This window comes from Pelophylax lessonae (assembly GCF_965119305.1).
Source record: "Pelophylax lessonae genome assembly, chromosome: 7".
NCBI classification, from domain to species: Eukaryota; Metazoa; Chordata; class Amphibia; order Anura; family Ranidae; genus Pelophylax; species Pelophylax lessonae.
The window spans coordinates 112,676,203-112,688,966 of record NC_138774.1 but is presented as its reverse complement, the minus strand read 5'-3'; the positions used below and the strand labels follow the sequence as shown (position 1 = coordinate 112,688,966).

Sequence of the window (12,764 nt, the reverse complement as noted above, 5' to 3'; positions counted from 1 at the left end):
AAACATGTGACACACAAATATATTGGACCTCTTCGTAGGTCAAATCTTTCCTGATGTCTGAGTGAGCTATATATAATCCAAGCAAACACACCCAGAATGGTAACGCCCAGTCCAAAAATTAACTGTGTGTATCCTGTGTGTTTTGGAGCATGCTCAGTTGCCAAAACAAGGGAAATAGAAATGAGGAATAGAAATGTATGTAGGTGTGTATAGTATATGTGAATTGAAAAAATTCTCTCTTGAAGTTTGCTAGTCATTATTTAGAATGTTTAGATACAGGAATACATACATATATATACAATTACGTGAGAGAGAGAGAAATATATATTTAGGGAAACAATTGAAACACACCTTTTGGGATTTGAGAAGTGAGATTGTGACGATTGACCAGATATGTAAGCCAACAATCTGACTCATCACTCATGAACATCCCTAAATTTGGCGTGGCAATTATATCAGGCGTTCTTATGTGCATTTTGGCTGGCGTTTTCCCAGGCGTTTTGACATGCATTTTTTGGGCAGGCATTGTTATATGAAATCACCTACAAAAGCCCCAAAAACAGACCACAAACACGTACATGTGAACGTAGCCCGTTTGGGGGCGTTTGAGGGGGATTTGTCCAGCTCAAGGATCAGCTCCCAAAACAGGCAAAAAATCCAATCCTATTCAGTTCAATGGCCACTGTTCCCATGTGAGCATTTTGACGGCATGAGGAAAACACCCAACGCTCACTGAGAAATAGCACAATGATTAGGGAGTCTGCCTTCCTGCTGTAGGTTTGTAAGTTCGAATCCGGAAGGTGCCCTCTGTATGGGCAACACTTGGATATCTCCAATCCTCCAAATGTTGACATCATTAATTTTGTTCATGTTTGAAAAAGGCATGTGTATCAGCAAACTTTTAATCCAAAGACATGAACAAAATACAAAAGATGCCCCATAAAGTCAATATGTAGCAATATTGTGAGCTAAAGCTCTATTTGTTTGTTGGGCATACTTTGCTAATTAGCCAAGTATAAGGGATATATATATATATACCTTCAGTTAAATGTGTAGTAAAATGGTAACACTTGGCCATACCCATATGGAAGAAAAGGTAGTATTTGCAATATATTTCTAAAAACATTCTTTGGAAACACATAAAATATTGTCAAAATTGTGACATTTCCTTGATATGTGTGAAATGCTAATAATCTTTCTTTGAAATATGTTTTACATCTATTTTTTTTCTATCTGACGACCAATTCCCCAATGTAATATTTTGTGGGTTTTTTCAGAGAATGTGGAGGTTCTATATAAACACTGTAGATTTGACTGCTATGATTTCGGAGTTAGCAGGAAAGGTGTATGGAATGTGATGGTGTTTACTAAAGGATCCCTTGTTGGAAGTGTGCATGTTTTTCCAATTCCGCCGGTTTTTGCCATTTTCTATGGGCGAGACAGCGGATTTGCAAGCGGTATTCAAAAAAAAATTGACCCAAAATCGCGCTGGCGAAATTTTTTGAGCCAATTTGACGTTGCGCATGCGCACATTCGCGAGTTCGCAGCTCGCGGCTGGAGGAGCTGTTTAACCTTTCCACACTTTCGCAGATATCTCTCTTTCTAAGTCAGTTTTTGAGATTTTTTAAACGCAAGTCATCTCCAAATTGACTTCCACACCTTCCACAGTGATTTGGGATTTTTGGGGGTACAGGGGAAAATTTGGCTAAACTTTAGTCGAGCTTTTAGCTGGCGTGGTTTTAAGTCGCGCTCTGACCATATTGCATCTTAATGAATCTCACACTAGGCGCTATTTTCCGCCCGCCGTTCTTTGAATGCCAATTTCAGACTTAAATAATCGCCGCTTCGCAAAATCACGCCGAAACGCCAATTCGCCGTACTATGAATCAGGCCCTATGTCTCTAAAATAATAAATGTAAAATAAAACTGCAACTGCAACAACAAACTTGAATATTTGCAGCCTGTGCCACCAATCATTTTTTTTTTTATGATAATGCTGGCCTCAAAAGAAACATTAAGAAGAATAAATGGGATCCATCAAATCTATCTCACCTTTCTATTTTACATTTTAATATAATTTATGGCCAAATAAAAGTTCACAAATCGGCACAAAAATGCAAAGTTTTTCTACCTTCTTCAGTAGGAATTACAGTGAATACATTCTCCCCATTACATGTCATGTCCACCGGTTATTTTTACATGAAAACAACTCAGACAAAAGAGATAAGTCTCAATTAGATGTAGCAAAAAAGGCCATGGCTTTTCATCATCACATATCTGAAACATTTATTAAATTCCACGGGACATTTCATGTGTGTTAATTAGTATATCCTTAATATAATAGTTAAAGGCTGCCAAGGAGAAGTACAACGGCAATGACTTTATTGGAATGTCCTATGGCTCTTACTTCATATCTAGATTTTCCAGTAAGCCCTGTGTAATAAAAATGCCCATGGCTTTCAAACATGACTGCCAAGCTAATTTGCCACTGTATATTCCCCAGGTATTGTAGATTGGTAGAACTAGGTGGTATGAAGTTTCACCATTAATAGCATTTTTAATTCATTTCTATATTTATATTTTTATGGTTATTTTCTAGATTCAAAGTTGCTCAAAGCTTAAAATATTAAATTTTTTGGGCTTTAGCAGGATCTTATTATTTATAATTACTACACTTTATTACTATTAAGTTTAAAAATAATATTTTATAATACACTGATAACAAATGCTGCACAATGTAAAATGTTTTAGAATATTTACAGATGGTAAAAATGTTGTCTTCATCTAGGATCATGCAACGTTTCACAAGCTAATAATACAGTGATCAGATCAAATCTAACATGGGTGAAAGAAAATAATATGACCTGCTTGGCCAACAGTACAGTCTTGGAGGAAGCGGATCTGCCTAGCAAACAGTACTGGGAGTGAGTGTGTGCTTGGAATATTTCTTTATTGGGGGGGGGGGGGTTGTATTAAGGGCTTTACAGCCCTTAGCCCTCTGACATCAATGGGATAGGCAAGACCTAAGAACTGGGTACCATCAAAATCCGGCTCTACAATTGTAGGCTGCTGGATAGGTGAATTGTGGCCATAGAGAGTTGTCCAGATCTATAAAAATCCATGAAGCTATCTCCTATTCTGTCAAAATTGCCCTGTTAACCTTAGAGTTGTAGCTGGATCTTAAACAGCCTTACTTTCCACATTTTATTGAGGAGAATATATATATATATATATATACAATTTTTATATTTTATAAAAGTATAACTTTCTTTTTTTTTTAATATGGTAAGATCTAAAATGAAATTGTTACATAAAATACATATCTTGGTCAGGTAAATATGAATTATCATATAGTCTTCTATCCCCTCAGCGGGTGGAGCCCTAGCCTCCTTTTCACATTATAAGCATTGTATCACTTCACGTATCCTGAAAAAAAAAGTATGTAGTTTACACAACCAAATAATTCAGCTGTGGCTCATCCTGTATCGGATGGCTTAGTCCGTATAAGGCATGTTGTGCTCTCTTATTAGCTAACCCATTGTGTTTTGGAAATCCTTTGGCATGTGTTTTTTTTTGCTTTCCATTGTACTTGGTAAAACAGTTGGGTCCTGCTTTACATTTCATAAGTGTTGCTCATATTGTCTAATAATACCTAAAGAAAATAAATATCAATAAGCTGCTGAACCCGCAGGGCTCTAATAAGGAATGTCACAGGGTCTGCATCCCTTTAGATGTGATTCCCTTTGGGAGTATATCACCAAATCTGACTTTTCTCTTAGTGCAGGCTTCTGGGAAAATCTGTTAGCCAATCACACAAGCAGGAAATTACATTTTCAGGGGGCGGTCTGTACATCATCTGTGTACAGAACACCTCCAGGATATTGCATTGCATTTTACAAACAATTACAGTGCTGCTGATTGAAAAGGAAAGGTACTTTTTAATAACACTTAATTCCAATATGACTTGAGTTGCAATTGTATACACTATATTATTATTATTATTTTTTTTAATTGCGTTTTCTTCCCCGCAAAAGTGGAGTTACCCTTTAAAGCTTTATCTTATGGAATATTTTCTTGTTTTTTAGAAAGGTGGCACTTCGCCGCTCTAGTGGGCTGCATGAAACTGGTGAAGTGGTTTGGTACTTGGCACTTTGCTTACTTTTAGCCTGGATTATTGTTGGAGCTGCGCTCTTCAAAGGAATTAAATCATCTGGGAAGGTACATAAACAATTAATACCTTTATAAGTAGCATTCATTATTAATTCCAATAGCGGTTTACTGGTGTTATTAAAAACAAAATTGTTACTTTTGTCTGTCTGTCTGTCTGTCTATTTAGTTTCAGATTATTGTATTGTTTGGAAATGAGAGGTAATCTATGCCTTAAAGTTTTAAATATGTCCTGATGCCAAATAAGGAATTACCAATGTCCCAATGTCTATTTCATTTCAGGTGGTTTACTTTACTGCAGTGTTCCCCTATGTTGTCCTTATCATATTGTTGGTTCGAGGGGCAACTCTCGAAGGAGCAATTCAAGGGATTGACTATTATATTGGAACACAATCAAACATCACAAAGCTAATGGATGCAGAGGTGGGACCAATGTGCCTTTTTGTCTCCTATAGATTGCTTACACTTATGTATCCATATTTAGAATATTTATTGGGATTACTATCAAAGAGTAGAACATCAATCTTTCATCAGCATTTCAGCTTCAGCTACACCTGATGTTTTGCAACATGTAAACTCAAACTCAGCATACACAGGTAGAATGCAGAGAACTGATGTAAAGTAACCTATAACAACCAATAAATCTTCACTTTCCAGTCAACAGTGGCTTGCCATTTATCAATATGAACTACTGCAATTTAGAAATGTCTCTTTATCTTAGTATATAAGTATACATCCTATTGGGTAATAGACTCCCTTACAAGATTGTCCATGTCGTGACTCATAAACATCAATAGTAAATCTCTGCTGAGTTACTCTTTTCTTCGCTGGAGCTTGAGCTGCTAATGCTAGATAGAAAGGATCCATGGATTCATGCTGTGGCCACAAAATGTCCCTATTATTGCTTTTTCAAATAGAAATCTGCCAGCCCAGTTATTAGCTTCCAATATACAGTATAGTTGTCCTGATTTGGTTATCATGTGCTCCCTATAGTTTTGTGTTCCTGTTCTTAACTGATTGGGTTGGATCCTAGGTAGCCTCCTACAGCTGTAGCCCATCTTCTTTATTGTTCGATATGCTGTGCCATTCTGTATACCTTTTATTTAAAAAAAGTATGACTATGTTCCTCTCTCTCAATTGTTAGGGAGACAGAACTGCCACTTGCTTTACATTTTTTGTTTTTCACACCATTTCTTGCACATAAGTTGGTACAAATTTAGCTGCTGAATGTAATTTTTGAGATGTTGCAGCCACTATATCTCACACCAACACCACACCTTCATTCCATGGTCAAAGTTGCTAAATTGTTGTTAAACAATAATTTATTATTTTTACTTTGACGCAGTAGTGGGCTTGAGCATGATATGGTCAAATGGTGGGACCAAACCCCCATTTTTATTTATGGATTGTCTTCAGATTTGGTAGTAATTTCTTTTGCATTTGCGCGCTATTCTTTTTTAATATACATGTCTTTTGGTTCATAGCTGCAGCAGCTTTAGAAATACATGGGTATGCTCCCCCAAAAACATTTTTTGCCTGTTTATTATGTATTCGGTCTGACCAGACTATCGAGGTTGAGCAATCCTCCCCACCCCCCCACACACACCTGTACTCAATCAGTGTCCACCATCAAGTGGATATAGGAGGAGTCCCCTGTAGTGCATTTGCACAGCTTTCCCAGCAAGGAGTATTGTCTCCAAGGGTTAGAAAGGCTGGATTCATCTCTTTTTCATGGATAGTGTAGGACCCACTGATAATGGGGTACTTTGACGCAGTAGTGGGCTTGAGCACGATATGGTCATATGGTGGGACCAAACCCCCATTTTTATTTATGGATTGTCTTCAGATTTGGTAGTAATTTCTTTTGCATTTGCGCGCTATTCTTTTTTAATATACATGTCTTTTGGTTCATAGCTGCAGCAGCTTTAGAAATACATGGGTATGCTCCCCCAAAAAAATTTTTTGCCTGTTTATTATGTATTCGGTCTGACCAGACTATCGAGGTTGAGCAATCCTCCCCACCCCCCCACACACACCTGTACTCAATCAGTGTCCACCATCAAGTGGATATAGGAGGAGTCCCCTGTAGTGCATTTGCACAGCTTTCCCAGCAAGGAGTATTGTCTCCAAGGGTTAGAAAGGCTGGATTCATCTCTTTTTCATGGATAGTGTAGGACCCACTGATAATGGGGTACTTTGACGCAGTAGTGGGCTTGAGCACGATATGGTCATATGGTGGGACCAAACCCCCATTTTTATTTATGGATTGTCTTCAGATTTGGTAGTAATTTCTTTTGCATTTGCGCGCTATTCTTTTTTAATATACATGTCTTTTGGTTCATAGCTGCAGCAGCTTTAGAAATACATGGGTATGCTCCCCCAAAAAAATTTTTTGCCTGTTTATTATGTATTCGATCTGACCAGACTATCGAGGTTGAGCATTCCTCCCCACCCCCCCACACACACCTGTACTCAATCAGTGTCCACCATCAAGTGGATATAGGAGGAGTCCCCTGTAGTGCATTTGCACAGCTTTCCCAGCAAGGAGTATTGTCTCCAAGAGTTAGAAAGGCTGGATTCATCTCTTTTTCATGGATAGTGTAGGACCCACTGATAATGGGGTACTTTGACGCAGTAGTGGGCTTGAGCACGATATGGTCATATGGTGGGACCAAACCCCCATTTTTATTTATGGATTGTCTTCAGATTTTGTAGTAATTTCTTTTGCATTTGCGCCCTATTCTTTTTTAATATACATGTCTTTTGGTTCATAGCTGCAGCAGCTTTAGAAATACATGGGTATGCTCCCCCAAAAAAATTTTTTGCCTGTTTATTATGTATTCGATCTGACCAGACTATCGAGGTTGAGCAATCCTCCCCACCCCCCCACACACACCTGTACTCAATCAGTGTCCACCATCAAGTGGATATAGGAGGAGTCCCCTGTAGTGCATTTGCACAGCTTTCCCAGCAAGGAGTATTGTCTCCAAGGGTTAGAAAGGCTGGATTCATCTCTTTTTCATGGATAGTGTAGGACCCACTGATAATGGGGTACTTTGACGCAGTAGTGGGCTTGAGCACGATATGGTCATATGGTGGGACCAAACCCCCATTTTTATTTATGGATTGTCTTCAGATTTGGTAGTAATTTCTTTTGCATTTGCGCGCTATTCTTTTTTAATAATTTATTAGCAAAATCTTCTGAATAAAAGGTTTAATTGATGCATTTTTATCACTTTTCCATTTTGTCAATTTGCAGGTATGGAAGGATGCTGCCACCCAAATCTTCTTCTCTCTCTCCACGGCCTGGGGTGGACTTATTGCTTTGTCTTCATACAACAAATTCCACAACAACTGTTTTTTGGATGCCATCATTGTTTGTGTGACAAACTGTGGCACCAGTGTATTTGCAGGATTTGCCATATTTTCTATTTTGGGACATATGGCTCACATTTCTGAAAAATCTGTATCTGAAGTAGTAGATTCAGGTATGTACAAGTGTAAATATTGTATATATATAAGTAAATGTAATTACAACAAAGCATTTCTCTATTCCTGTTTAGAATAGCATCAGTTACTTTTTTTAATTAGCTGACCTTTGTTAATATCTATAGATTATCCTTTTGCTTCTTTTTTTTATAAAATTTCCTGCACTAAGAGCATCCTTGATCTTTGGAATGGATAGAAAAAAAGTTTTCTAAATCAATAGATATTTCCAAAAATTGAAATTCCACTCAGCTTTGGTAATCTAGTAAAGTTAAAGTCCAGTTGTTTGGGCTGAAGAATGTACATGTGTGACTTGCATCAGGGCATGTCCCAATTATACAGGAATATTGCTAAACATTTTTTATTTTATATTTTCTCAACAAAAAAAGAAAAAAAAAAAAAGTAAAATGTGTTTGCATTTGTCAATTACATTTTCAGGTCATGCATGACTTTTTTTTTTTTTACTGGGTTCTCTGTTTATTTGTAAGGTGCTTTAGATATGCCAGATGTTTTATTCTGTAAGGAATCAAACCACAAACGACAAAGACATTACAAACATTTCTAAATCTATGATCAGCAGGTTGCACATGTAGTATAAAAAGCAAGGTTGTACAGTGACCCCCCCCCCCCCCCCCCATAGCAACTAATTATGTTTAATCTTTCAGTAATTTAACTTTGATCTTTGAAGGTGCATTTAAACTGAAAACAAGAATGCAGTATATTGCAGCCGACCAGTCCTTAAAGGGTATTTCCACCTAAAGCTGGCCATAGATGGAGCTTTGTTCCCTCATCAACACAATTAGTGTTAGGCTCGGTTTCCACTAGTGCGACTTGCGGTGCGACTTGACACATGTCAAGTCGCACAGCAAGTCAAAACCCATTGTTTTCAATGGGGCCCGTTTCCACTGCCGCGGCTTCAGTTGCCACGACCTCAAAAGTAAATCGTGTACTACTTTTGAGCGCGACTTCCCTCTATATATGAGGGACAAGTCTAACTGAAGCCGCGGTTTACTTTTGCTACGAAGTCGTGCTAGAAGTAGCACGACTTCGTAGCCGCACTAGTGGAAACCTAGCCTTAATGGGGGAATCCAATGGTGACACTGAATAGTGATACTGTATTACTCAGGGGAGGTGATCAGTATTTTTTTTTACTATGATTGCTTATTACAGTGATGATCTGATCGCTATAATAAGCAATAATTTTTATAAATGGCATCCATTCATGTGCCATTGTGTACTATTGTGATAGCTGTGATTGGCCACAGTTTCACATGGTACAGGTCTGCTGTGACTGGTCCAATCACAGAGATCACAATAGTACACAATGAATGGCTATGAATGAAAGCCATTGTGTGGTCACAGCAATCACATGGTACATAGACCAACCTGGTACAATGATTTGGCTGGGTGGACACAGCAGATGACAGACTGCACAGCTGCACATCCTCTTAGGAACGCACACATGCGTGCAGGTGGAAGGATATCATGCAACATCCTCCTCGGATAATGGTGTTCCCACCCAGCCGTATTATTTTAATTGGCCGGGTGGGGGTGGTTAAATGTAAAACTTGGGGTCAGGGACATTGACTCACTTATCAATTTTTAAGTGAGGATCCCCAACCTGTAGATGAATGTTCTTTACTCCAGGCTGGACCAGGGTCACTTTGTCCATTATAATGTGTCATCCCAGACTGAACTCCCTAAAACAGCACTTGTCATTTGACATGAATGACATAAAAATTCATACCAACACGCATTAAACACAACATAAAACACCACAATATGCATGAAAATGCATTTTAAATGCAAATCAATGCACATGCATTTTTGATGCTTTGAGGTGTGTTTTTATATGCAGTTTGGTGTGAAAGAACCCTTAGTTGGTTTCTCACAGCTTACAAACATCTGCTGTGTGTCTAAAGACCCGTACACACAATAGGAAAATAAGAAGTAAAATTTAGTCTGACGAAATGATTTTTAGATCGTTAGTATGGTGCTTTCGACAGCCGATCATGAATTTTTGTACGACAAAAGCTGAATGTGCAGGCTATAAAATATTTATCGTAAGTGAACACAACGTCAAATGTTCATTTCTTTAGTACTGTTTTCGTCCGAAAAAAATCGTAAGAGCAAGACTACGCAAGCTCGGAAATTAAAGAATACATACAAACGGTTCAACACATGACATCACTTCTTAAGTGGAATTCTATCGTTCGAGAATTTTTGTATGTTGAGTAACCTCTTCACTTTTCATATGAGACTAGCATGCAACAAAAAATGGACGAGAATTCGTCCGATAATCTGATCGTGTGTACGAGGCTTTACCTTAGAGGGTTTGCAGACTGCCAAGATCTGTTCTTATAGAAAAACACTGCCTGTGTTGTGAAATTGGAAATATATTTTTTCACAATGCTTATAGATACACAGATGAATGAAGATTTGTTTTAAAGAGCTTTTACTGCTTGTTCAGATTATATAAACACATTATTGTGCATAAACTGTGAAAAGGTTCACAGTGGTAGTAAATGCTAATGATTTTTTTTTTTTTTTAATGGCTACAGGGTAATGCCAGAATGTTCTAGTATGCCCTGCATACTAGCACATTAGGACAGGCTTACCTTTTGAATTGAGCCCTCCAGCACTGAGCTGTCACCAGCGATTCCATCTTTACTCGGTCTTCCTTTGCACCCTCCAGCCATGTGACTGACCGGGCCGCGATGGCATCACTCCTAAGCATATACATGGGAGTCATGACACATTGCTCTCTGCATTCAGGGCACATGAATAGAGAGCCACTATGGGATGCCATCAGCTGTAGCCAATGTGAATATCTTTTAAACGGTGCAAGCTTGGAACATACTCAAGTTACCTAAGGCTTTCTTGTAGGTACAAGTTTATAATAAGAGTTTATTACTGCTTTAAAGTTGAACTATAAACAAAAATGCATATAAGATGCAGTCTATGACTAACATTGACACAGCAGTTTTTGTTCTCCCCCCATCCCCTCCCCCCCCCCCCCCCCCCCACAACCTAATGTTATTATCTGTTGATTTTGCTAGTAGGTCATTCATGTTTCCACTTCCTGGGAGACAACACTGTTTGTTCTGCAGTAAAATCACACAGCAATGTTGTCACCCTGCAGGCTGAGTAAGTGGGAACATAAGGGGTCGATTTACTAAAGGCAAATTGAATGTGCACTTTGCAAAGCGCAGTTGCACTCTGCAAGAGAAGTTGCTCCAGAGTTTAGTAAATGAGCAGAAGCTCTGCTGACTTCCATCATCCAATCATGTGTAAGCAAAAATGCTGTTTTTTTTTTTTAAATTTCCTTCTCTGTGATAGGATATTCTTTGCAAAGTGAATCTTTACCTCATTTTCTAAGCCTTGGAGCAAAGTGCACGTTGTATTTGCAATTAGTAAATCAACCCCATAGTTTTAAATTGACTTTTAAGTGTATGTATATTCAAAACGATTTTTTTTAGTTTTGAATAAAGCAGGGAAACGTTAACATCCCAGACAGGTCTTTATTGCTGTCAGTGTTGCTGAGGAGATTTATTCTCTGTAGGTCCTGGCTGCCATGTTCAGAGACAAAAATAACAGGAATGCAATTCTCATGCTACCGGTGCAAGAGGTTAGACTTAAAGAGGTTGTAAAGTCAGAAGGTTTTTATTCTAATACATTCTATGCAATAAGATAAAAAGCCTTCTGTGTTCCCCTCGCCCCCCACCCCTAACACTTACCTGAGGTCCCTCCTGTCCAGCGATTTCCATAAGTGTCTCAGTCATCCGAGATTCTCCCTCCTGATTGGCTGAGACACAGCAGCTAGCCAATCAGGAGAGAGAGAGGTGTTGGGGCTGGGTCAGGCTCCGTGTCTTAATGGACACCGGGTGTTGTGACTTGGCTTGGGTGCCCCCATATCAAGCTGCTTGCTGTGGGGGCACTCAACAAAAGGGAGGGGCCAGGATCACAGAAGAGGGACCTGAGAGAGGGAGGTTCAGGCTGCTCTGTGCAAATCCACTGCAACAGAGCAGGTAAGTATAAGATGTTTGTTATTTTTATAGGAAAAAAAGTCTTTACAATCGCTTTAATCTCCCAATGGGTACAGCTGTTCCAGTGACAGCTATATAAAGGGGGAATTCACCTTACTTTGTAGAGATTTCCTCTTGCATCCTGTTGCATCTTTGGAATAAAACAATTAGTTAAATTTCCACAAGAGGAAACAGAGAGCAGAAAAGAAGGAAAAAGCTTGCATTTAAAAACACTTGAAGTGAGGGACAAACAAATTAAAACCAAACCCTGCTGTACACCTTTTAGCAGCAACTGGAAAGGGTGTTCAAAACATATGAATAAAAATTTACCAGAGCCCCAGCGTTGTTATTCAGTTTGTCCCAAATCCTGTTTCCGCCACTGGACAGCTGGTTTTGCTAAAGCTGAGCTATACCCACCTTCTCTCCAGCACCGCAATGTCCTTACCCCCCCCCCCCCTCCACCGGACGCTGAAATCTTCAATTGGGCCGAGATGATGTGACACCCACTAATGCAGGAGTTGCCAAAATTCTACACGCAGCTCAGTGTACAGTGTGTACAGGCAGGTGAGGAACTTTAAAGCAGAAGAGACAATGGGGTTGATTTACTAAAGGCAAGTCGACTGTGATCTTTGCAAGTGCAGTTTCTCCAGAGCTTAGTAAATGAGGTAAGGCTTCACTTTACAAAGAATACCCAATTGCATGCAAGGAAAATTAAAAAAAAAAAAAAAAAAATCTGAATTTTTGCTTGCACATGATTGGATGATGGCAGTCAGCAAAGCTTCCCTCATTTACTAAGCTGTGCAGCAACTGCACAGTCAGTTTGCCTTTAGTAAACTAACCACAATATGTCTCTTCTGCATTTAAAATCCTTTCTGTTTGCATTTATTTTATCATTACCGTTCCACTTTAAAGGACGTTTTGGGAGACTACATTTAAATTGATTTAAATTGAATAGCAAACTACAGGCCAATGCACCCAAAATGTAAACTACAGATAGTTTGCTAACACACTGCAATACTTTGGCCTGATGAGAATCTATTGAATAGTTCAACAATGTTTTTCCCTGTCCCAAGCCTTTTGTTTACT

The 12,764-nt window shown here is 38.8% G+C and overlaps 1 protein-coding gene across 1 annotated transcript in view; it reads left to right on the top strand.

Annotated features, from left to right (window-relative positions):
* Nucleotides 1-12,764, top strand: part of LOC309560524 (uncharacterized protein) — a gene marked incomplete at its 3' end in the record, with an annotated part of 174,787 nt that overhangs the window by 34,396 nt on the left and 127,627 nt on the right. Inside the window, exons 4-7 of the mRNA XM_082264155.1 lie at nt 2,789-2,924; nt 4,086-4,218; nt 4,450-4,590; nt 7,427-7,655. Of these exons, the coding sequence (XP_082120281.1) occupies nt 2,789-2,924; nt 4,086-4,218; nt 4,450-4,590; nt 7,427-7,655 (639 nt within the window). The remainder of the gene's footprint in view (nt 1-2,788; nt 2,925-4,085; nt 4,219-4,449; nt 4,591-7,426; nt 7,656-12,764) is intronic.